Source organism: Podarcis raffonei, chromosome 2 (genome assembly GCF_027172205.1).
Source record: "Podarcis raffonei isolate rPodRaf1 chromosome 2, rPodRaf1.pri, whole genome shotgun sequence".
Lineage (NCBI taxonomy): Eukaryota > Metazoa > Chordata > Lepidosauria > Squamata > Lacertidae > Podarcis > Podarcis raffonei.
Window position 1 is genome coordinate 12,534,708 of NC_070603.1, and position 25,472 is coordinate 12,560,179.

At 45.9% G+C, this 25,472-nt stretch overlaps 2 protein-coding genes and 1 long non-coding RNA gene across 7 annotated transcripts in view; 2 read left to right on the forward strand and 1 right to left on the reverse strand.

The window, feature by feature from the left end:
- The first annotated feature begins 357 nt into the window (after nt 1–357).
- Nucleotides 358–14,631, forward strand: ATP5MC2 (ATP synthase membrane subunit c locus 2). 2 transcript variants are annotated; one of them, XM_053374096.1, is made up of 5 exons: nt 358–446; nt 4,291–4,363; nt 10,617–10,694; nt 12,407–12,597; nt 14,349–14,631. In XM_053374096.1, the coding sequence occupies exons 2-5, from the start codon at nt 4,325–4,327 to the stop codon at nt 14,461–14,463; spliced, it is 423 nt and encodes a 140-aa protein (XP_053230071.1). In that variant the 5' UTR covers nt 358–446; nt 4,291–4,324; the 3' UTR covers nt 14,464–14,631. The 2 variants fall into 2 exon arrangements, with proteins under 2 accessions (XP_053230071.1, XP_053230080.1); XM_053374105.1 differs by lacking the exon at nt 358–446 and adding an exon at nt 734–842.
- On the reverse strand, nt 12,512–24,075 carry LOC128406593 (uncharacterized). Of its 2 annotated transcripts, XR_008328532.1 has the most exons (4): nt 23,801–24,075; nt 21,909–22,005; nt 21,209–21,344; nt 12,512–12,987 (listed from the first exon to the last, which is right to left on the reverse strand). It is a non-coding gene; the product is annotated as an uncharacterized LOC128406593 (long non-coding RNA). The 2 variants fall into 2 exon arrangements; XR_008328531.1 differs by lacking the exon at nt 21,909–22,005 and having other exon boundaries at nt 23,801–24,015.
- A 47-nt stretch (nt 24,076–24,122) lies between these two features.
- LOC128406529 (cyclic AMP-dependent transcription factor ATF-7) overlaps nt 24,123–25,472 on the forward strand; it is a 101,654-nt gene continuing 100,304 nt past the window's right edge. For 2 of the 3 annotated variants that reach the window (XM_053374001.1, XM_053374010.1), the window contains exon 1: nt 24,123–24,300. The gene's annotated coding sequence lies outside the window, so the exon portion shown is untranslated. Of the gene's footprint in view, nt 24,301–25,329; nt 25,441–25,472 lie in introns of those variants that run through there. The other variant, XM_053374020.1, reaches the window with a different exon arrangement.

Sequence of the window (25,472 nt, forward strand, 5' to 3'; positions counted from 1 at the left end):
GCGAGGAATCCTATTCGGAATAAGGGAATTTCCCTTTTAAAAAAGGGAAACATTGACAGCTATGATCTGTCCCCCAGTCTCTCCATGCAAGCACCGCCCAAGGTTGCCGTCGGTCGGGCTTAAGTAACCGTGCTTAAAATCGAGCAGCGTCCGGAACTCCGGCCAAGAGCGCCATATACACACAAACCCGCTCCCGACAGCATCGCCCCCGTTTAATGGGAGAAAGCAGCGAGGAAGCCAATGCAGTACCACCCCGGACCAGCAGATGGCGCGACGGGAGAAACACACCCCCTTTTTAAAAAAACCCGTTATTAGGCGCTCTAGCCGCCGCGCTCGTTCAACTACAAATCTTTTCCGGGCGCCGGGCGGATGTGGCGTCATTCCGCCTTCCGCTGGCGCATGCGCGAAAGGGGGCCCTTCTCTCGCGGTCTTCCCCTGAGCAGCAGGTAGGGTCGCGGAGTCCCGGCCGGGGCGGCCTAGGAAGGTTCTCCCTTCGCCGGGTTCGCCCGGCCTCGGCCTCCCCCTCCCCGGGCCTTTCCCTTTCCCTCCCCCCTTCATGCTTCGAGGCCTTCGGAGGAGTTATATGGGGGTTTGACCGGGACGTGCGCCCTATTGGCGGGGTTCGAGGGGGAGGAGCCTGCGGAGGGCGGAGCCACCCTTGGGAACGTTCTTGGGCGGGGCGTGGAGTTCAAGGAGCTTCCTTCCCACGGCAGCCCGGGGAGGGTCCGCAGCTGGGGCCGCCTATGGCCTGAGCGGATCTGCCCTAGCCGTGGATGCACTGCAAAGGTCGTGCATCCGGGGAAGCAGGCCCTCGACCGCCTAAAAGCTTAGCTGCAGGAAAGGTGCTAGTCCTCAAGGTGCTGGTCTTAAGGCTCCCGCCCCTATTGAGAGAATGGAAATAAATCCGATGCACTGTACAGTGGTACCTCGGGTTACGTAAGCTTCAGGTTACAGACTCCGCTAACCCAGAAATAGTGCTTCAGGATGAGAACAGAAATCGTGCTCTGGTGGTGCGGCAGCAGCAGGAGGCCCCATTAGCTAAAGTGGTGCCTCAGTTTAAGAACAGTTTCAGGTTAAGTACGAACCTCCGGAACGAATTAAGTACTTAACCCGAGGTACCACTGTGCAGGGGACGTGGGTGGTGCTGTTGGTTGAACCACAGAGCCTAGGACTTGCTGATCAGAAGGTTGGCGGTTTGAATCCCTGCAACGGGGTGAGCTCCCATTGCTCGGTCCCTGCTCCTGCCCACCTAGCAGTTCGAAAGCACATCAGAGTGCAAGTAGATAAATAGGTACTGCTCCGGCGGGAAGGTAAACGGCGTTTCCATGCGCTGCTCTGGTTTGCCAGAAGCGACTTAGTCATGCTGGCCACATGACCCAGAAGCTGTACGCCGGCTCCTTCGGCCAATAAAGCGAGATGAACCCCAGAGTCGGTCACGACTGGACCTAATGGTCAGGGGTCTCTTTACCTTTACCTTTTACCACTGTACAGACAAAGGAGGGTCGAAATTGTTGGCTAGCCAAAGTGGTGGTCGCTGATCCAAGTGTTGTGGGGCGGGCATTTAATGTAAATATACCATTTCCTGTGTCCATGGAGTTTTCTTGGCAGGGAGTGGCTTGCCGGTTCCCCCTCCAGGTGGATCTCGTTTGGTCTAAACTCTCCACTATGACCTGTCCATCTTGGGTGGCCCTGCACAGCATAGTTCATAGCTTCTCTGAGTTATTCAAGACCCTTCGCCACAGCAAGGCAGTGATCCATGAAGGGGACACAGGAAATGACCCTGATGTTGGGAAAGATGGAGGGCACAAGGAGAAGGGGACGACAGAGGACAAGATGGTTGGACAGTGTTCTCAAAGCTACCAGCATGAGTTTGACCAAGCTGTGGGAGGCGGTGGAGGACAGGGGTGCCTGGCGTGCTCTGGTCCATGGGGTCACGAAGAGTCGGACACGACTAAACAACAACAACATTTCCTCCCCCTCCCCCCCCAAGCAAGCTTTTACAACATTTTATTAATTTGTTGCATTTATATCCTGCCTTTGTTCCTCAAAAAGCTCAAGGTGGTGGACGTAGTGCTCTCCCTCCTGATTTAATCCCCACAACAGCCCTGTGGAGTAGGATAGGCCGAGAGGCAGCGATTGGCCCAAAGTCACTCAGTAAGCGTCATGGCTGAGTGGGAATTTGAACCCTGGTCCCCCAGGCCCTGGTCCAACACTCTTAACCACTACGTATTAAGTTGTAGAATTTGCTAACTAGGCAGCCGCAGATATACGTTTGGCTTAGTAAAAGGTAAAGGGACCCCTGACCATTAGGTCCAGTTGTGGCCGACTCTGGGGTTGCGGCGCTCATCTCGCTTTATTGGCTGAGGGAGCTGGTGTACAGCTTCCAGGTCATGTGGCCAGCATGACTGAGCCGCTTCTGGCGAACCAGAGCAGTGCACGGAAACGCCGTTTACCTTCCCCCCAGAGCGGTACCGATTTATCTACTTGCACTTTGACGTGCTTTCGAACTGCTAGGTTGGCAGGAGCAGGGACCGAACAACGGGAGCTCACCCCATCGCAGGGATTCAAACCACCGACCTTCTGATCAGCAAGTCGTAGGCTCTGTGGTTTAACCCACAGTTATATGTTCTTGCTGCCATATCTCTCTGCCTCTTCACAACACACACGTGTGTTCAAGTCCCCATTTGTACAGTGGCTTGGAGAAGATACAGAGAAACACTTTTTGGTCCTAATCTTTTGTTTCCCTGTGCAAATAGAAGAAAATTCTCCCCTGAGCTGTCTCTATATACTAGATTGGAGGTGGTCAGAAGGTAAATCAGGATCTATGGGTAGATCACCAAGTTATTTGCAGTAAATTGGGAAAGGTTTCTGATTCCCTTTTTCAGCGGTGAATCAGATCCAGCCCAGCATTGCTTCTGATGGTGACCAGTCAGACATTTCTTGGAAGTTCATAAACTGGTTATGAAGATAACCATACTATTGGTTTGACCCCAGTTTTGTGTTGCTGGGAAGTATATTGTCCCTCCACATAGGGATGGGTGACCTGTGGCCCTCTAAATGTTTGGCTACAGCTCCCATAATTTCTGAGCATTGCCATCCTGACTTGGTCTTAAGGAAGTTGGAGGGGGTCCAACAACATTGGAGAGCCACTTCCCCACGCAGACTCATTTTAGCTATGCTAGCTAATATCTATTGATGCCTAATCCCTTTTCTTGAATAAAAAAAAAACAAGCTGCCTTGTTCAGTAGCTGTTTTAATGAATGCCACATGCTATTAATTGTACTGGTTCATAATAGTAGCTTGTGTATAGATGAGCGATTGATACCACCTTAAGCTCAACAACCCATTACAGGTAATACTGTGGGAAGCAAATGTGCTTCCAGTTGTGTGGACTTGCCCTCAGGTTGCATCCACCCTTGGAGCAGTCTGGGGGATTCCATATACTTTAAGGAAGATGTCAGGCCTTGCATGGAATTGCACAGTGCAAATGTTGATCCTGAGGGTAGAGATACTGAAAATCATGCCAGGATAGTCATCTGCAAGGCAAATTGCATGGATCAGTTGCTTATGTGCAGCTGATGTGATAGATGCAGCCCAGGTTTATCAGAAAACACCTGAACTATACTATTTGTGTGCTAGCTTTGATTAACAGGAACACAGAGAGCCTTTTATGGCAATTCTTTTGTAGTTCTCTCTTCAAGAGCCTCTAAATATTTTGGCATCTTCCAGAGGTGATATACAGCACACCTTGCTTAGGCAAATAATATTTATGCAAAGTTTATTCTAGTAGTATATTTTCTTTCTTTTTTAAGAATTGCACCGGTCCTATTTTATAAATATCACAGTACTGTCTATTCTGAGCCCTTTGGGGACAGGGTATGATATAAATGCAAAATAAAACATAGGCCTCTTAAGTGTGTTAAATGGGGAGTTTAGGGCACCAGGATCAAATCTAGAAGAGCCAGTACCAAATGTTTAGCATCTCTTTCCTTCCCAGTTTGGGTGCTCCAAACGTTTGGTCAGCCAAGCAATTCTTTGTCCAGCCATGCTTGTGCTGAAGAACTAAATTATTGTGCTGTGTAGGGGCCATATTACTCACGATATGTTTTTGCATGGTTGCCTGAATTAATGGCCTCTCTTCCACTTAATATGGCTGTGCATCAGTTTTTGTAGTCCTCCGCTAATTAACTGCCACACATCTTAAAAGCCTTCTGGGCTTCTATTGGTAGCAAGTAATACAAGTTGTAGGCACACTTTCTCCTAATGCCATGTTGTTTGGTTCTTTTCCAGCTGTTGAGTGTGGCCACCCCCAACGTCCCTGAATATGTATACCTGTGCAAAGTTTGTCTCTGCTCCCGCCCTTGTGAGTAGCTTAAGATGTGTCTTGTATTTTTCAATAATGCATTGTTTCAAATCACAAGTCAAGTATTTGCCTATGTTGGCAAGTAGGTTAAAAAGGATTAATAACCTGCATAACTGTAACTTTGCCATCATCTATGGAAAATAGACAGATCTGTAATGCAATAGCTCCCACGGGTTCTTTTAGTTTCTGTTGCCATTTTATCTTTCATTTGAAAAAGGAGGAGCATATTACTAGTTCTCATGATTGCAAAGAAAAACATCTGAAAACATCATGACAGCTTTTGCCGTAGAACTATAAATCCAAGTGTGTTGGAGAGGCATTTAATGATGGATAGAGCTTGGCAGAGCTCTTAGTTCCTGTCCCTCTGTTCTTAAGACAGCTGGTTTTCCCTCCTTCCTTGTTCTTTTGTGAATTAAAAGCAAAACGGCATGAACACACATCAGCACTCATTTTTTTAAAAAAGATATTTATTAGAAATTTTCAAAAATTACAGAGAAAGAAAAAAGAAGAAAACAACATCAAATTTTTAAAACATACATAACAATACATAAAAAAGAGAAAAAAACATAAAAGCCAATACAACAATAGCAATAAAAACACACATCCAATATTCCATATCTTTATCTTTCATTTACTTGTTTCATCGACCTCCTCACACCTCCCTTTTTGTATTCTAGTTTAGTTATTTATTTCAGCAAATTCTTTCCATCTTTCTCAATTTTTATTGAGTAGTTTGTCTTAACAGTCTAACCTATTAATCAACTCAGCAAAACCTTTCCATCTTTCACTATATTCTGTCATTCAGTGTACCTTAGTTTATTTTAACCTTATCTTACCATAAAGTACCTTAAAGCTTAAAACTTAATATTTGTTTGTACATAATTCCTTATATCATTTCTACTAAAGCCAAATATTTTCATTCCAACATTTTTCCTAATACTCATTAATTTTACACTAATTCCCAAAATAAATTTTTAATAATTTTCTTCCAATCTTCCTCCAGCGTCTCTTCTTCCTGGTCTCGGGTTATGTCAGTCCTTACTGTCCATTCCATCTAGTCCATCAACCTGGTAATCTTATGTCCGAGGCTCTTAAGTCTTTTCCATGTCCCTTCTGCAGATCTTCTTCTTGTTTGTACTTGCCCTTTACCTTGTCTTTTGTTGATCTCTTTCTTAGTTTCTTTCCTTTCTCATTGAGGAGTAGCTCTCGGGGATGTTCCAACTCGAAAATATCTCCGTCTCTCAGCAGATCGGCCCATTCCCCACAGTCCCATTCCCCACAGTCAACAGTGTAGTCCAGAAAATATTTAAAGGCATGTTTCAAAGCCCCTCCAAGCTTAAGGGCCCCCACAACTCCAGACCCCCCCCCCCGGTCCACTCCAAATTCAGCCTTCAACAACAACAGCTTATGCTCCTATAGGGCCTTGGGCCTCTCCATTTGTGTTACTTGAGGTTCAACAGCAGCCTCCTCCATTATCTTCTGCGTTTGCACTTGCTCTATCAAAACAGGTTCCTGGGTTGGCTCCTGAATGTTTTCTGTATAAATATTCACTGTTTGTCCAAAATTTTTGACTGCAGCAGTCATCAAATCCATCTTCTCATGCATCTGCTCCAACAAAGCGCTTGTCTTGCAAAAAGCAAGCACCAAAACTTCTTCCAAACACATTTTTATTCAAGGTCACAGTCTGGTCCCACGATCCTAATCTCCACAGCTGTAAAGTCCCCAGATCGACTCCAGCAACAATTTAACAAGCTCCCTCTAGAGGAGACAATTTCTATTTGTATCCATCTTTTGAAAGCAGGTCCAACAAAAGAAAATTACTTTAATTTTTCGGATTTTTTGTTTCTTTTAAATGCAAAAGGCAACATTGGAATCAATTTGTTTCTCTTCTTTAACTATCTGTCAAAAGATGTTCCATTCACAGTCAATGAACTTCACCAAAAATCTCTGACAACCCGTTCCCAGGTTTGAGACGGTGGAAATTTATCTTTCTTTACTCTCTCTCCTGCAGGCTTGAACAGTCAAAATGCCCCCTCTTTGCTCCTTCTTCCAAGAGGGGTTTAGATGGTTAAAACAGGAGGAATTTAAAACCTTTATGTACAACTTTCCAGACTTTAGCTTGCACAATTTTTGCTTCATACTATTTACAAAAGCGGAAGGCGGACTTCCTGTTTAGAACCTTCCCGCTTGAGTGCCAAATTAAAATGTTTCTTAGCCCAATTTTCCGTTCTACTCACGGGTACTTGTTTAGAGTCCAATTGTCCACAGGAAAAAGTCAGCGCTCTCTGGCAACGGCTGTGCGGCTTCACTCCGTAAAAATGGCGGTCAATTCAAAACACCGCGCCGCTCACCCCACGTCGCTTCGGATCCCCGAAAAAGGGGTTTTCCTTGCGTGTAGCTCCTGGTGTCAGCTGAATCCCACGTTCCCAGGCTTCCTCCGCCTGGGATTTTTAGAGGGTCTCCGCCTTCGCCACAGCGGCAAGACCCGATTTTCGCGGAGCGGGTTCCTCTGGATCAGAGGAATTCCGCCATTGCCGATGGCGCTAAACCGGAAGTCCACATCCACACTCATTTTTTAAGTTGCATGCTGGACCTTGCAATTCTAAAATGAAATCACGCCTGTCTGTTCTGCTCTGCTCCTGTCTCTCTCTCCCCCCGCTGCCACCCGGCAGCCCAGCTCAGAATATGGCTTTCACTGCCATTGTCATGTCACATTCCCAGCACCACTGTAAGGGACAGAATGCAGCAGAACTAAGGGGTCCTTTCCCCCCTCCCTCCCTAGCAGACCACTGGAAGTTGCTACACATAACGAGAGGTGGGCAAAACTGAAAATAGCAATACCATGCAAACATCATTTTAGTTGTATGCCGCCTTTCCACAGTTAAAACCATTCTCAAGGTGGCTTACGACATGAAAAATACATGATTCAAGCACAACAAATGTCAAACAATAAATAAAACATCCAAAACGTACACAACCAAATTGAAAAACTTACACATGAATCCTAATAAAGATACAAAAATGTAATATCAATAACACACACACCAAAATCCCTTAAGCAATACTCCAACCATTCCTTCTGTGATATTGGGATGCACTGCTATGTTCCATTCACTTTCCCCCAGCCCTGTCTGTGAGTTGCTATCAATAGTGGAGTGGGATCAGGAGATTCTCCCCACCCGCTTCTTACTTGCAGGAATTCTTAAGCATCCTTTTATTTGGGGCTTGACCCAGAAAGTAACTGGTGGCTGGAGGTCATGCTACCTGAAAGGCCTTAATCTGCTCCCTTGGTTGGTGTCTGAATCATGGGGGCTGTTCCCTCATCACTTTACTGAAGATCATACATTGAGTCCCACACATCTGGCAAATACAGAATGACCAGGTAGCATCACATCCCAGGTGTGAAATGGGTGGAGAAAGGGCAAGGTTTCTTCCTCTCATATTATTAACTGCAGCATTGGCAGGCAGAGGACAAAGTGCAAGCTATTGGGCCACATGACATAGTTTATTGTTCTATTTCATAAGATTTATATAATGCTTGATTATATAATAATAATAATAATTTATTATTTATATCCTGCCCATCTGGTTGAGTCTCCCCACTGAAAAAACTCAGTGCTTTATAATTATATATCGCTTCCCATTATAAAAAGTCCCAAAGCAATTTTCAAGCAGAGTAAAAATACAAACATGTTAAAAATATCATTGGAGTACAAACATCCAGTCATTGGTGCTGTCCAGATGCCTGGCAGCACAAGACCAAATGTCCTGTAGAAACCTCCCTTGAATCTGAGGTGTTTGAGGTGAAGAATACAACTTTCTGAGAATCTTACTCCAGGCAAACGTCGAGTGGTTTTCATGAAATCATTCAAGATGATGACATTTCCTCCTCCGCACTGAAACCTCCTTCAAAAATGGGTGCCCAGGCAGGGAAATCTGGTGTCTATTCCACCCCCACATTGGCTTCCTCCAAATGGCCATCAGGAAATTCTGCCTGGTTCACACTTAGTAGGGATGTGGGTGACGCTGTGGGTTAAACCACAGAGCCTAGGACTTGCCGATCTGAAGGTCGGTGGTTCGAATCCCTGCAACGGGGTGAGCTCCTGTTGCTCGGTCCCTGCTCCTGCCAACCTAGCAGTTCGAAAGCATGTCAAAGTGCAAGTAGATAAATAGGTACCGCTCCGGCGGGAAGGTAAACAGCGTTTCCGTGCGCTGCTCTGGTTTGCCAGAAGCGGCTTAGTCATGCTGGCCACATGATCCGGAAGCTGTACGCCAGCTCCCATATCCAATAAAGCGAGATGAGCGCCGCAACCCCAGAGTCGGCCACGACTGGACTTAATGGTCAGGGGTCCCTTTACCTTTACCTTAACACTTGGGGGGGGCGAATATGTCCCATCCCCAGGTGCTGTCTCTTCCACTCTACAGTGGCTCCCAAGTAGTTGAAAGGGCTGAGTTTCAGCCCAGCCTCTGCGTTCTGCTGGTTCCTGAAGCTGTAAGAGGTTTGATGTAGAGCCATTTATAGAAATGGCTGCCAGGAGCTTGGCTTTCATTTACAGATAGAACAGAATTCCAGCATTAATTGCTGGTGTGCATTTCAGCAAAGTGTTCAGTGCCGGGGAATGTTTGCCAAAACCAGTAGGGGCTCAGAAGGATTTCTGGTGGCCAAGGTTTTAGTGCAGGGATAAGGAACGCTTTTCAGCCTAAGGGCCACTGGGCAACCTTTTAAGGGCCGCATGCTGCTGGTGGGCACGGTCAGAGGTAAAAGGGAGCAGGGGAACAATTTGTACAATAGGCTAGTTTCTACACACACTCACACGCACACACCCCTCTGTTCTCCACCTGTGCGAAGATGATCAGTGGTCAAGGAACACATTTCAACTAGGCAAAAACACTCAAGGTGTGAAGCAGGGCTGGTAAAGGGGAGTGGCCTTAGGGAGAGTCTCAAGGGCCAGACAGAGAGGCTTGGAGGGCCACATTTGGATCTTGGGCCTGATCCTCCCCACTGTCTTGCATATGTTGCTGCCCCTTCTCATGTCTAGCCAAAGCAGAACAAATTAAGGCAATCTGAGAAAACTTACTTAGTACAGTGGTGCCTCGCAAGACGAATGCCTCGCAAAACGAAAAACTCGCAAGACGAAAGAGTTTTCCGTTTTGGAGGTGCTTCGCAAAACGAATTTCCCTATGTGCTTGCTTCGCTGTCCTGGGGGCTTTTAAAATGCTGGCAGTCGGGAGGAAAGCCCTCCTGTCCCCGGAGCTTGCGGGGTGGGAGGTGGGGAGAAGGGCTTTTCTTCCCACCGCCAGCCTTCAGAACAGCCTTCTGAAGGCTGGCGGTGGGAAGAAAAGCCCTTGCCCCCCCCCCAGCCTTCAGAAGAGGTCGGGGGACAGACTGTCCCCGGACCTGGTCTGAAGGCGGTTTCCATAGGAACGCATTGATTGATTTTCAATGCATTCCTATGGGAAACGGTGCTTCGCAAGACGAAAAACTCGCAAGAAGAAAAAACTTGCGGAATGAATTAATTTCGTCTTGCGAGGCACCACTGTATATGTAAAAGCTATCCTGTTTGCCAGGCTCAAGACTTTTAACTTTTTTAAAGCATGCAGAATATGCACTGGATGGATGATGCATGGGAACGGAAGAGGGTACCTGCCATGTAGAAAGCAACAACATGCTTTACATAGTGGAGGGCAAGGTAGAACTGGGGTGGGAGTCACATGTGGCTAATAGACCACCAGTTGACTACGGTTTAGACTAGTGCCTTTTCTGCAGTGGCTCGTTTGTGGGATGCTGTGCCTGCCTTCGTTATACTCCTTTAGGCTGATTAACATCCAATATCCTTTTAAATGTGCGAGTGTAGAGAGTGTTTTTGTTCTTATTTTTATTACGAATTTTGTGTTTTTTATCTTGTATTTTTATGTTATCAACCGCCCCGAGATCTACAGGTGAAGGATGGTGTACAAAATAAATAAATAATCAGTCAGTCACACGATCAGTTCTCTGCTGCCACTGGCCACCTGATTTTGTTCTGAAATTTAAATCCATGAGATACAAGCCCCATTTCAGAATATGTTCTTTACCAGGGAGAATTGTTGCTGTGCTGACCAACGAAGGCATGCTCAAGTCATAGTTTCACTATCATTTCTTCCAGTTACAGACTGTCTCAGACTAGAATGCGTTTGCAAGAAAGTCCTTGTTGTCAGGGAGAATTTTTCTTCGTTGCATGCATTCACAGCTTGTATATTTCCCCTCTTGCAGATAAAGAACAGTTCCCAGCTGCTGTGTAGGCCCATCTCTGCCTCTGTGCTGAACAGGCCTGAGGTCAGGACGAAGGAGGTAAATCTGGTGTGGTACGGCTTCCAGCTACATCCAAGGGGAAAGAGACCCTTGGATCTCAAAAACATAATGCTGATGTAACCAGCAAAGGTTGTCTAGGGCAATACTCAGTGGCCGAGTAGAAAAAGAGGGAGATCCTTTCTATAACTGCTGGCTCTGCTGGGCCTTTTGGATTATGTGTGCAGCAGTAGTGCTCAACTGTATACCTGACCTACAATTTATTATTTTAGATCTTAGTCACTAGGAGGCATGATACTACAGGGCTGTTTCTTTTCTTGGATAATTTTATTGTTTAACATAATTGTTATAAAATATTAGCAAAATGTTACAAATATATATATATATATATATTCAAATAAGCACATACAGTGGTACCTCGGGTTACGTACTTAATTCGTTCCGGAGATCCGTTCTTAACCTGAAACTGTTCTCAACCTGAAGCACCACTTTAGCTAATGGGGCCTCCTGCTGCCGCCGTGCCGCCGGAGCACGATTTCTGTTCTCATCCTGAAGCAAAGTTCTTAACCTGAAGCACTTTTTCTGGGTTAGCAGAGTGTAACCTGAAGCGTATGTAACCCGAGGTACCACTGTATATATATGAAAAAAGGAACAAAAGAGAGAAAAAGCTGTTTTTTTCTTAAGCTGTACAATTAAGGTGTCTGCCTGGTAACTAAGGAACACTTTTTGATACTCTAGTATTTATCATTCTTCTAGACCACCTTTCCTATGGGGAGTGCAGGGTGGTTTGTGTTGGACTATCCCATGGTATCCTCACAACCATAAGTGTAACTTAAACCAAGCTCTTGGGGTTGTAGTGAGAAAGTGAACAGATGACCAGTTTACAAAATTTCTAAGTTGGTGGGGATCTGCCTCACCTCTTTCTAGCTTCAAGGAACACTTTCCAGATCAATTCCTCATTTATTTATTCCATTTTTATCCTGCTGTGTCCCCTCTCACCCATTACTCCTCCTAAGGTAGATTCGGCAAAGGGATGATGTCTGGCCCAAGCTGACCCACTAAGCTTCATAGCTGAGCAGGGATTTAAACGCATGTCTCTCTGATCCTAGTCTGACAAGCTAACCACTATATGACATTGGCCTTTTATTTACTTACTTTATTATTTAACAGAATTTGTATACCACTAAATTGCAAATTTACAAAGACTATAAAATATATATTAAAATTGTCAGTAAAAGTTAAAAACATTTAAAGCACACACACACACACACACACACCAAAGAATAGATAAACCCAACATTATAAACTAAAATTGCAGGAGCCTCTCATGCAGGGTGCTGAACTTCAGTATTTCTCTGCATGAACTGTGGGGACTCCATAGCACACACAAGTCCCCTGTAGATTAATTGACAACAACGAGGCACCACTTTCCTAGAATCAGCAGTGCAGATGTGGCCGCATTGCTGACTTGGATTCCCAAAACTATAGGCTGCTCCTGCCTTGGAGTAAGCTACTTTTAACTCAGTAGGACTTGTGTCTACTGAGACAAGTATTGCACCATAAGCAGCCCCCGTCCCTGGCTTGTTGGCCATTATTTATCCAATTCAGAATCTCCACTCCCAGTTTTCTGGGGCAGTGTTTGAAAAAATCTGTGTTGAAGTTTGATTTACATGGAAGTAGAATCCTGCCGTTTAGGTTACAAGCAGCTTCGAAACAGTATCTTATTCTCCATTTCTTCTTTTTGCTCCTCTCAGCCTTGTTGTCTCTCAGGTGCTCACAATGAGCTCTTGCCAGTGTTGCGCCGGGAGTTCCAAACCAGCACTGTTTCCAGGGACATTGATACTGCCGCCAAGTTTATTGGTGCTGGCGCTGCCACCGTAGGCGTAGCTGGCTCTGGTGCTGGCATCGGGACCGTATTTGGCAGTCTTATCATTGGCTATGCCAGGTATGTTTGGGTTTTTGAGCACCACGCTTTTAAGTCTGGAGTTATGTTCTTCATTCACTTGCTGCTTAAAGAGAAACCAGGCAGTGCTGCTGCCAACTGCTTGCACTCATTATTGTTGTCTTCCTGTTTCTTCAGACCTGATTTGGGCCTCTTATGTAAAACATGTTCGCAGTGCATTATAAACTGGCAAAGTTCTGTTGAGATTTTTCAGGGTTGCTGTGCCTTTAGTTAGAAGCTTCCTCCTTGTAGGTTCTGCTTCTGATTGCTTTCCTGTTGCTGTGGCATTATTGATAAATTGGCTTGTGATTATTCAGTCCCTTTTGTAGGGACTAGTAGTAGGGGACTAGTAATAGGGGGAGTAGTACTTCCTCTTCATTGCTTTCATTTTCCCTAAAAATGCAAAATAATAGTGCTGTTTCACAAAGAAAAAAGAGAGGAATCCAGTAATTAAGCCCACTGCAGGGATCTGATTTATAGGACTATTTATCAGTAATGCCATGTATATTTTTGAAAAGGAAACACTAATATGCAAAAGCCACAAGGGGAAGCTATGAATTGAGAATGGCGGGGCCCTGTGCTGAATGGAAATTTAATTCAGTTGTGTTAAGTAAATACAGTTGATGGATCTTGGCCTTTGAGGTGGGTATTGCCAGATTAATGCAGCACTATATTACAAGCTGTACTGAATCACTGTTAATTCCATTTCCAGCTGAATCCGGAAGAACAATGCCTTCACAGTGCTAAAGGGCACTAGTGTGGCAGCAACCCTAGTAAACATTTTGTGGGCTAGTAAATTTTGTAGACTTAATCAGTGCTTTTTTCCTAGAAAAATAGGTGTCAGTACTCACCATGAAGTTATTATAGTAAATGCCACATTTTTAAATAATACTGAAAGAAGTGTCGGTACCGTGTACCCTTGAATACCGCCTGGAAAAAAGCACCAGACTTAAAATTATAAAGCTGGCTGGGCTGATACTATACTGCAGGCATAGGCAAACTCGGCCCTCCAGACGTTTTGGGACTACAACTCCCATCATCCCTGACCAGTGGTCCCGTTAGCTAGGGATGATGGGAGTTGTAGTCCCGAAACATCTGGAGGGCCGAGTTTGCCTATGTCTGCTATACTGCTAGACCTTTCAACAACCACACACCTGAACAGTAGTTGGCTGGAAGGGTTGGCTACTCCCTTGACATCCTGTATCTGGGGAGATGGTAGGACTACAGGAGAACCTTAAATTGTAGCATTGGAAGGGATCCTAAGGGTAATCTAGTCCAACCCCTGCAATGCAGAAATCGCAACTAGATCATATATAAGAATCCATTGGTTCAGGTCCTAGCCTCTGGAATAGGAGAAAACAAGCTTGTTCCATCCTCCATGTGATAGCCCTTTAGATATTTGAGGATGGCTATCATATCTCCTCTCAGTCTCCTCTTTACCAGGCTAAATTTGCCCAACTCCCTCAACTGTTCCTCATAAGGCTTGGTTTCCAGACCCTTGATCATCTTGGTCTCCCTCCTCTGCACACATTCCAGCTGGTCAATATCCTTCTTAAAACTTCAGTGCACAGAAATGGACACAGTACTCTAGGTGTGTCCTGACCAAGACAGAATAGAGCAGAACTGTTAATTCCCTTGATCAGGACACTATACTTTTGTTGATGCAAGCTAGAATGACATTAGCTTTTTTTGTGTGGCTTCATCACACTTTTCCATTGATGGTTATCCTGTCTGTCTGTCTCCTTCCCTTGCAGAAACCCTTCCCTGAAGCAGCAGCTCTTCTCCTATGCCATCCTGGGTTTTGCACTCTCTGAGGCCATGGGGCTGTTCTGCTTGATGGTGGCATTCCTCATTCTCTTTGCAATGTGAAGGAGCCAGATGTGCTGCCTGTCATGTGCTCTCCTCTCTTTCCCCCCTGTGTTTAGTCCAGTGTGTACGACAACCTGATTGTTCTGTGGCAGATAGGGGAAGCCCGTCTGTTAACCAAATCTGTCCAGCTCAGAGGGGGCAAGTCAATAAATACTGTATTGGTATACATTTTCTTGATTTTTTTGTTTTTGTTTTATGGGTAACTGGCCCCCAATCCTTTCTGCATCATTAGTCAGTGAATCGCACAGTATCATGGAATGCATTTAACTTGTATTCAGCACATCCAATTGATTCCTGAAAAACCCAAGTCCTACCATAAATCTGGCATTGGTGAGGTTTTCTTTTTGCTATTTTCTAATTAGAATGGTTTACCTAACAGTATCTCCGTGAATTTAATCAGGCTTCCTCTTGGTAAGTGTGGATAGAAATGCAGCCCTGGAATTCCTATTACTGCTTCTGATGCTGAATGGAGGAGGTCATTATCTCAGCAAATTACAGAGAGTTTTGCATAAATACAGCTTATGTTGTTCAGCTTTTGGTGAGCTTTTTGGCTCCTTGTGTTTTAGTAAATTAAAACATGACCTAGAATCAACCTTTGAATCTTTTCTCGCCCTTTTAAAAGCACTGTTCTGCTAAGGTCACGGAGCACATCCTTTATATTGATTTGCTCCCTGGTAATTTAAGGCTACACTGCGCTTACGTTGCTTCTGTGCCTGTAACTTATCCAAGCCAATGCTGTTTTTTTAAAAAAGGAAACTGAAGCCCAGAAAGGCGAAAGCAGGGATGGGGACCTCTAGCCCTCTAGATGTTGTTGGACTCAAACTCCTATCAGATCCAGCCAGCATGGCCTGGAAGCAAGTATGGTGGGGCCTGCAATCCAGCAACAATGGGAGGGCCCAGGTTCCCCATTTATTAAAGAATAATAAGAATAATTTAATATTTGTATGCCGCCCATCTGACTGAGTTGCCCCAGCCACTCTGGGTGGCTCCCAACAAAATGTTAAACATCAACCATTAAAAGGGCTGCCTTCGGATGTCTTCTAAAAGTTATATAGTTATTTATCTGACATCTGCATTCCACAGGGCAGGCGCCACTTCTGAGAAGGCCCTCTGCCTGGTTGCCTGTAACTTCACTTCTCATAGTGGGGGAACTGCCAGAAAGAGCTGGGCCTCAGTGTCTGGGCTGGATGATGGGGGTGGAGATGCTCCTTCAGGTATGCAGGGCCAAGGCAGTTTAGCGCTTTAAAGGTCAACACCAACATTTGAATGGTGCTTGGAAACATACTGGGAGCCAATGTAGAACCTAAGGAAGGCACAGACAGGCTTCCACTCCACCGTATTACAATGTGTTGAACCTTTGTGCATTCTCATCTTCATAAATGGTGCTTATCTCCCATTGTGTCTCTGGGAGTCTGCAGTGTGGCCCTTCTATACAGTATCAGCTCAGCAGAACTGTTTTCGAGAAAGTGAACATTTGAATTGTGTTGGTGGCTCAGGCCAAGGTTCAGCGGCTACTACAGAGGCCAGCCCAGATGCTTCTTGGACGCTCACAGGCAGTTTCTTTTTCAGCAGGAAGTTTCTATTCAGCTCTCGATCTGTTGGTCACTCTTCCTAAAAGAAGTTGAATAAAATCCGCAACCTAAAAAAAACAAAAAAAAACCCCCAGCATTAAACCCAACTACAAAAAACCAACACAATATTCTATTTTACAAATTCAGATCTAATAAAGTTACAAAGCTAATTCCTTTTTTAAAGGCCATATAAGCTGGTGTCCACCGCCACCTTTTTGGTAGTGAGTTTCTTAATACACATGTAAAAAGCGCTTTCTTCCATTGGCTGTGAATCTGCTGCAAATAGACTTTCATAGGCCCAAGTTTTAAAGATTTATAAGAAAGCAAGAACTTCCCCTGTTCAAACCGTTCACAATATAGAAAACTCCTCTCTCTTCCTCCCTCCCTGCAACAAGCTGCTCTTTCCTGTACTAAAAAGCCCTAAATGCCTTCTTTCCCCAACCCATTGATCATTTTCAGTTGCCCTTTTCTGCACATTTTCCAGTTCTATGATTAGCAAGGGCTGCATTCTAAAATCATCCATCTGACACGCATGACCCAAATATGCCTGCGCTGGGTGAGCAAATGGCTGGAAACTATTTTAGAAGTTCTAAAGAGCCTGACCTGTATCAGTCAGAGCTGCTGCTTGTTGAAAGACCCACAGCTGGTCCTGGCAATCTGCTGTTGGGGTTGCTAGGCAACCAGCTGAGCTTGGGTGTTCATTACAGTTGTGCCTGTGTTTTGGAAACCTGCTGATGATGCCAGGCTAGCTAGCCCAGTGATAAAAAGTAGCTAAGTGAGCGGTGTTAAATGATCAAGGGAATGCTAACAAGTCTGTATATTTGAATCATGCAAACATCACGTCTTAAGAGAGACTGTCTTGGGCTGCAGAGGAGGCATAGTTCATGCCAACAAATCACTTAAAGGGTAATACTTCTACCATAAATCAGTATCTTGAATTCAAAGGAGGAGAAACAGAACTGGAGGCTGTTGTGGATGCTAAGAAATTCATTCCAGCAGTTTGCCAGATGAAACAATCCCCCCACCCATTCTGGCAATTTTCCTGACAGACACACTTGGGCCAATTTTGGGGGGCATGAGGAAGGGGGTGGAAACCCCGTTACAGTAGCAGGAGCCAGCAGCAGGACTCTCGAGTTGATTTCTGCCCCCTGCTCCTAACCTATCATTGCAGAGCAATTACTTCTGAGATGTAGCACAGCGGTGGGGAATCTGGCCCTCCAGATGTTAGACACCCCGCTTCTGCAACCCCTGACTATCGGCCATGGTGGCTACAGCTGATGGGAGGTGGGATCTAACAACATCTGGGAGGCCACAGGTACCCAGCACTGCTAGACGCTGTAAACAATAGTCATGGGCGTGCCATACTCCGTTTCATAAGCCCAGCATTGAAGTAGCTATGTTACGTTTAACTCACTTGGATTCCCCCGCCCACTTCAGGAAAGAAAGTGCCGTGGTGTTGGAAGACTGTGTAAATAAACTGAGAGTAATGTAAGCAGTTCTGCTGCCCAGACTCGTGGAGCTGTGCTAAGGCTCTAGAGAAATGTTTTGGTGGTGGGAGGGTATGTTTGCGATGCAGTCTCCCTAGATCTTCGTTTTCAGGGCCAGTACAAGTAAGGAGGTAGCCAATAATTTTGAAGACAGGAATGCACCTTACAAGCTCCTAGAGCTGAGTTTTCCATAGACTTGTGTCTTTTTTAGGAGGGAGAGCTGGGAACAAAGAAAGGTTCCCTCTTTGCTTGGCCAAAGCTGCAAGCTGGCCCACTTTCAAGCACAAGCCAGTAAAGAGAATTTGGGCACAGATCCATGGTGGCCTCTCTCCAACCAGCACAGAAAAAGCAAATGCCTCAAGTTAAGCCCTTGCTTAGATCTTCAGCTAGATCGTAATATTCCTGCTCTGCCAGATTAAGAACTTCATAAGGGGTGGCACTGGATGGGAATAGGTTTCTGCTATGAGATTTCTTGTTCTGATGCCATGGTATATATCTAAATGTTGCCATCAGCACTATACAGTTTAAAGGGAGTTTTAAGAAGTTACTGCCTACAACATGGGTTGCCAATTTTAAAGTTGCTATTAGTTAAGAACTGGAGGTGGGACTTGTCACTCACTTTTAACACCTTTTTGGGTTAGGCCCTGCCCACTTTTGGCACGTGTCCCAAGGGCAGAAAGGTGTTCCTCACCTCTGTCTTAAAATAGCTTTTCAAAAGGAATATGGACATTCTGGCCTGATTCAGATATACTAAATGTATATGTAAAGTTGGCTTCTTTAAACAAACCATACATTATATAAGAATCACAGTTTGCGGTTGGGATGGCACACTAAACCATAGCTAATCAAAATCAGAAGTGAAAGCTTCTGAACGGCTTTAAGGCAGATACCACAATAGATAACTATGCAGTCTCCTTTGCCTTTAACAGCGGCCCATCACACAAAAACAAAATTCCATGCTGCATTGTTCAGCCATGTCCTATTAGCCCTATGATCTGCCTACACTGATGACAAACTATAGTTCTTGCCTGTGTGTTTTTTTCCCTGGCAGAGCTCCTGTGCCATTAATAGCTGTGTGACGGGCAATTTCAACAGGTGCATCTCTGACCTGCAAAAGGTTGCCACACAGCCTGTTAAAGGAAGAAGCATTTCCAGAAAAGAGGGATTTACTCTAAACAGTACTTTAGTTTCTGCTGGGGTTTTTTCAATCAATGCCCTTCTTCCCTTGCATCAGTGCCTATTGCAGCTGTAGAATGGAGTGTTTAGTTCTGCAAGATGGGTACAAGTAACAAGACTCATTTTTGGATTCTGAGCCAAGTTGGGAAAGCTGTAACCCTCCACATGTTGTTAGACTCCAGTTCCCATCAGCCCTAGCCAGCATGACCAATAGCCAGGGATGATGGGAGCTACAGCCCACCAATATTTGGAGGGCTGCAGGCTCCCCAGTGCCATTGCTAGAGATAGAGGTTGGAGATGTGAAAGGAAGTGAAGGAAGAAGCTTTTGCCACCTCTAGCTGCCATCTGTGCTTTTGCGGGAAATTGTGTTTTGTTCTTTGAGGACTCTTTTTCTACATCTAATCCTGGCAAGCAAAAGTGGATCTGTTCCATTTTTAAGCAAGAGGACCAGGCCCATTTTCAGGTCCATTCTGCCCCCCCCCCTCATTTTTTAATCAATTTCTCTCAAGCTGGCTAGACTCGGAGGTATTTGACAGCTCATTCGCCAGCATGCAGGGAGTGTTACCATGGTTTAAATTGCAGTAAGGGTCATAAATTTAATTAATGGAAATTGCATCAAATAGTATCTTGCTCACTTACATATCATTTGCTTAATCTCAAGTATATTACTTCCAATGACACGTTATTGTTAACAAGGCTGTTAATGTGCTCTCTTTTAGATCAAGTGCCTGGTTAACTGGAACCTCTCATGCCTTTCTCCCTTCGTTGCCACTAAGTCTTTTCAGCACTTGAAGAGAGAGCTTTAGGCTCATAAGGTTTGAGGGTGGCACTATCTGGCAAGGACAGAGATATGGATGCTAATTTGAGTAGGAAAGTTTCTTGCCAGCCTCTTGAGATGGGCCATAGCTTGGTTGCAGAAAAGCGAATAGAGAGCTTGGATGACTAAGGTGACAGTTACAACATGAGTGAAACAGAATTAATAAATCAGCTACAATCACAATGATTTCAACTTGTATTTTCATTTTCATTTCCCCCTCTTAACACCCACAACTCCCTGACCAAGTGTGCCTCTGCTTGTCAACTATCTACAGCACCCACCCACTCCTGCCCTGCGTGAAAATTTCCCCCATGCCCTCCCTTCTCAGTGTTCCATCGTTTCCTGGACACCTCTACCATACTTTCCCTTTAATCTCTCGTTTTTGGAAAGTTTATTTTACTGAATTTCAATATGAATTTAACAGAAGAGTAAGAATAGCACCCCCTTCCCCGAAGAGGGCAAGTGAATGTCATCAATTACATACATTACGCCATAACTGAGCCCTTCTCTCTTCACCATCTATAGTTCTAGTCCATGCCATTTTTTCTCTGGCCTCCCTTTCAACTTGCCTAAGATCCATGTATCCAGCGACATGCCTTCCTGTGTCTTTTACACCCAGCTCCTACTCTCCCCAAGCTCAGTAATAGCTGCTTTCTATCAAAACTAACCTTTCCTCAGAGAAGCTGCACTGCCCATCAGCTCTGCTAGTTTGCGGGGTACAACATTATTTGAATCCTTTTTGTCATATATTTGCTGTATTTAAATCCCACCTTTTAAAGGTAAAAGTCCTCAGTGGGCTGGGACAGACACAAGGTTCTCTAATCCCAGCGACATTACAATCTTGAGGTTTCTCCAAGATTAAAGGATTTCTGCCTAAATCTTTTTTGTACTTCTGCAAACTTCAAAGTTACCCCTAGTCTGCTGATACTTTCTTCCTGTATGCAGTTGTTTGCCATTTTTTGATGTTTGCAAACATCACCAAGAGTGTTTAATTGGAATCAGAATACAGTATGTGTTACTCTGAAGACTGTGATCCTAAGCACTCATATTAGAAACTAACCTCAACTGAAATGGATGAGAATTACTAGGAAGGTTTTTGGTGAGCAAACAGTAAGAAGAGACTTACATTTCTACTTTTTATAGAAATTCTTGTCTTGCCAAGATCCCCTTTTTTCTGCATTCTTATCTCTTTACCTCAGTTAACTCTTCCTTTGCCACTTCTCCATTCTGAAGTTCCTCTTCCTTGGCTCACATTTTAGAGATTTCCATCTCCTCTATCACAACCACCAGAAGGAGAAATCGTTTGGTTGAGCAAGAATTTTGAATATGGTAGAGTGAATGTCAGCAGTGATGCAGGCAGGCTGAATTGTACTAGCAGCCAGCCACAGCAGCGCTGACAGTTCCTAGCCCCCACTCCCCCGCGCCCAAACTTATTCCACTGTTGAGCATTCTAGAACAAATCATTGGCCACAAGTTGGATCTTAAAATTGGAGAAGCATCAACTCATTTGGAAGCTGGGGCAGAAGGGGTAACAGAGTAGAAGAGAGAAAGCACTAAATTTTATTTTTCACCTCCCATTTTTATTATATTACTTGCATTTATTAAGTCCCAGGGATTATCTGTGCTATGTACAAACCTCAAAAGAAAGTGTGTCCCAAAGGGATGAAAATTTTCTGTTTCATACATGCACATACCTCCTTTTACTTCTCTATACTGAATGACAGGTACTTGAAAGCATACACTGAAACGGTGGAGAAGCTTTTTGTTTGGACCATCCAATAATTGCTTCAACTTGCAATCATCGAGTGAGACATTCATGGGTAAACCAGTCTAGCTTAAACAAAGGGATGACAGAGGAAACTGGATAGTAAAATAATACAAAAAATGTAGATGCTTGAGAAAATAACACTCTTAGATGTGTTATTTCTCTTTCACCCCGAACAGTGAATCTGTTAGGAGGTGTAACAATAAATTTATATCACCATTACTCTGAGTAGGTACTTGGGTTCTGTATCTCCATGACCAATGAAGCAGTAGCATGACAAGTTTATTGCTTAAGCCAGAGGGCATAGGCAAATTGCACAATAATTAACAAGAAGTAAGCCAGTATGAATCATGCCAGTCATTTCAATCTAGCACAAAACAAGCCATGACTCTCCAATAACTCACTTAACATGAAAAATTAAACATCAGTATAAAGCATTTAAAGCACTGCCAGCCAGCCAATCTCACAAATAAGAGCCCAGTTCCTACTATGTAAACGTGAAGCAAAATTCCACCTGACTGTTAAAACGAATAAGGCATTGTTTTGGTAATCTATGGTTAAATTACCATTACTTGTCATTTAAGCCAATCTTCTAATATCTCATGTATCTGAAATAAGGCACAATCTACCTGTCTGTACCTTCTCTTCCTGAAACACTTTGCTCTGTTGATTTAAAGGCTCACTCTTAGCCTGGTTCATATGTGGGAGAGGGACAATGTCTGCAAACTGGCATGAAAAAATTTGCAAAACAGTGAAAAGCAGGCATTCTTTTGTGCCTCTAAATGGCAACTCTCCCAATGAAAATCAAATCTCATTTAAACTTGGTGTAGTGCTATAATACACTCTCAGGAATCTGGAACCTTTTACTTATTGTAAATTTTGATGTACAGGCACTTTTCAAGACAACCCCTATGGTCATTATTCTCTGAAAACTAAAGAACAAAAATGAATTTTTGATCAATGCAGGCATGTCTTAAAAACAAGCCATTCCCCCCCCCCCCGCAACCTCCTTTGCTTAGCATCCAACTTAAGAGTTCTGGTGAACTCCTAGGGGGAGCAGGATAATATTCTCAGAGGTTTGGGACAAATGAAAACACTGTGCTTGTTGTGGAAGAATCCACACAGGTTAGGCCATGGGTCCATGCTTTCCTCTATCAGCCGGCTGGCATCTTGCTAACATGGGTTACAGTGAGCTGGGTGGGGACTGAGGTTAGGGCACAGATGAGGCAGCAGAAACGTCTCCAAACTACTGGGATGGGAAGGAAGTTGGAGCTGACGCAGAGTCTTCTAGAATATTGCTGCCAAACAGGCAGAGGCAGATGGCAAATGCTACACTAATTTGGCTATGTCAGGAGTCGAGGAGAGCCCTGCTTGACCCCTGATGAAAATAAACAAAGGTCCGACTATGATAGACAGAGGCTTCACCTTTATGATTTTTACCCGATCTAGCTTTCTTCCTGTTGAATCAGCACCGTCAAAACCCCAAAGGGTTCTCAAGACAGTGGTACAATTTGGCTCATTCCAACCTCTGGAAGCAACAGTGTTATCGAGTATCCCCTTACCCACTCCTTTAGATGGCAATAAGTGCCAAACTAGCAGTTTGAAAGCACGTCGAAGTGCAAGTAGATAAATAGATACCACTCCAGCAGGAAGGTAAACGGCATTTCCATGCGCTGCTCTGGTCCACCAGAAGCGGCTTAGTCATGCTGGCCACATGACCTGGAAGCTGTATGCCGGCTCCCTCGGCCAATAAAGCGAGATGAGCACTGCAACCCCAGAGTCGTTCATGCTTGGACCTAACGGTCAGGGGTCCCTTTACCTAAATGCCTTCCCACTTCCTTCAATATGTGGTAGGCCAGAAGCCCTACTGCATTTGTTTCGGTGCCCTTCCACTCATGATTCTGCTGGGTGGGGACCCTGGACTTCTGCACCAAAGCAATTTCCCTGAGGGCACCAAAGTGAGGTTTCCGGGCTGTGACCCGCACAGTGAGCTGTGCTGTGTTGGAGACTCCAGATGCACATGGGTTGAGCGGGGGGGGGCACATTCGTATACAGTGGCACCTCCGCCGGTTACATACGCTTCAGATTACAGACTCTGCTAACCCAGAAATAGTACATCGGGTTAAGAACTTTGCTTCAGGATGAGAACAGAAATCGTGCTCCGGCGGAGGCCCCATTAGTTAAAATGGTGCTTCAGGTTAAGAACAGTTTCAGGTTAAGAACGGACCTCCGGAACGAATTAAGTACTTAACCCAAGGTACCACTATACTAGAAACCCAGGACCGGCCCAGCCATGAGGTAAGGGGAGGTGACAGCCTGAGGCGGCAGGATCCACAGGGGCAGCAGAAGATCCTGAGGCAGATCTTTATCTTCTCCCTGCCCTTTTTCCTGATGTAGACCTTCACACAGCCCTTCTTCCCCGGTGGGGCGGGAGGGGGCGCCATTTTGCGGTTCGCCTCAGGTGCCAAAATGTCATGGGTCGGCCCTGTGGAAACCTGCCCGAATCACACCAAGACCTAACTCGGCCACACACGACGTCAACGACGTGCTACTGGGCAAGGAGGTCGCCCACTGCCTGCTACCCGTGGGGGTCCGTGCCGCTTCTTCCCGCCCCTCTCCGTCGGGAACCCGTCGCCCTCGGGCGGCGGCGGCTCCTCTCCCTTCTCCCCCCTCAGGACACCCGGACACCGTCCGCTCCGTCGTCTCTTCGAAGTCTCGGCCCCGCCCCGCTCCTTGAACTAACCCCGCCCCTCCCTCCCCCATTGGCTCCCGGGCTCCTCGCCCCCGCCTCTCCGCCAAGTCTCGCGAGGATCTCGAGCGCGCAGAAAACGAGGAGGCGGGGGGGCCCCACACTTCACCACAGCAAGACTTGGGGGCCGCAGCTCGGGGCTGTGTGGGGAAGAGCCCCGTTAGTGGCGGCGCCAGGCGGAGGGACACGGGACCTCAAAGCGGAGGGAGGGGACAAAAACGCCCGGTCCTCTCAATTCAACCCCCTCCCTCCCTTCCTTCTCCGGTCCCGAGGTGAGTTTGGCCGTTGCCTCCGCTCCTCTCACCCCGCACCTCCCCCTTCTCCTCCCCTCAAGAAAAACCCAACTCTTTCCAAGGCTTGAGAGAGGGTGGGTTCCGCCTTGTCGTGATTGGCAGTTCGGCTACGCCAATCGGAGCCGCTCTCGGAGGCGAGTGGCGGGCGGCGCGGCCAGTGCGGGCGCGGGGTTGGATCGAGACCCCTCCCCGTCTCCCGGGGGTGGGAGGGACTTAAGGGGCTGCGAGGAAGCTCTAAGAAGGGGGCCCGGGCGGTGGCCGGGAGGGGGAGGGGGCGCCCCGAAGCCCCGGTGACGGGCGGGCTGGGGCGCGTGTGGAGAACCTGGGCCTCGAAATGGGCCGAGGGTCCTGAGTAGAGTTTTTGGTGCCTGCACTAGAGGAGTGAGGATTTTTAAAAAAAATGCCAAGGGAGGAGGAGGCTGCTGGATGGGGAATTCCAGGGGATAAGGGCAATAGGAAGGGAGAACTAGGCGGTTGTGGCCTTTGCAGAAGTGGGTGAGAACACATAAGCGAAGCGATGCCCCAGCAAGGAAAAAATCTGAGTAACTCGTGGAAGCTGTTACATAAGTATATGCTCCCAGCCACTTGGTAAAGGTGGTGTGGCTTCCTCAAGATTGCTTTCCTATTTGGCAAGCTGTCCCGTGTTGATGAGCTCTGCTGCTCATCCTTGCACCCTCTTTTCTGCTCCTCACCACTGCAGTGGCAAGCCTCCCATTTGTACTGCCCAGGGGTGCAAGGGTGAGCAAGCAGGGGCTACTTTTGCAGTTGCTTCCCAGGACCACCTCTTGTCAACAAAAAGTAGTCAGTGCCCTGCTCTGCTCTTCCTTTCTGGGTGGTATGGTAGATAGGATGCAGCCCGTTGCACCACCCAAGAGTGAGCAGGTGAGTGACTAGCAACAACAGCTCCTTGCCACTCTCAGTCACGCCTCCGATGAAGCAGCTGCTTCCACTGGCTTGTCCACTCCCTCCGGTGGGTGGTGATTGATCCAATTCTCAGTGCCGCCCAGAGTTAGAGGGCAGGCGAGTGAGTACACGGATAAGGGGAATGCCATGTGCTTACCTGCTTTGCATAGCACAGAAGAAGGTGCCCTCCAAGCAGCAGTGCTGGCTACTGAGATGGTAACAAGTTGGGGTCTTTGTTAGTTGGTTCT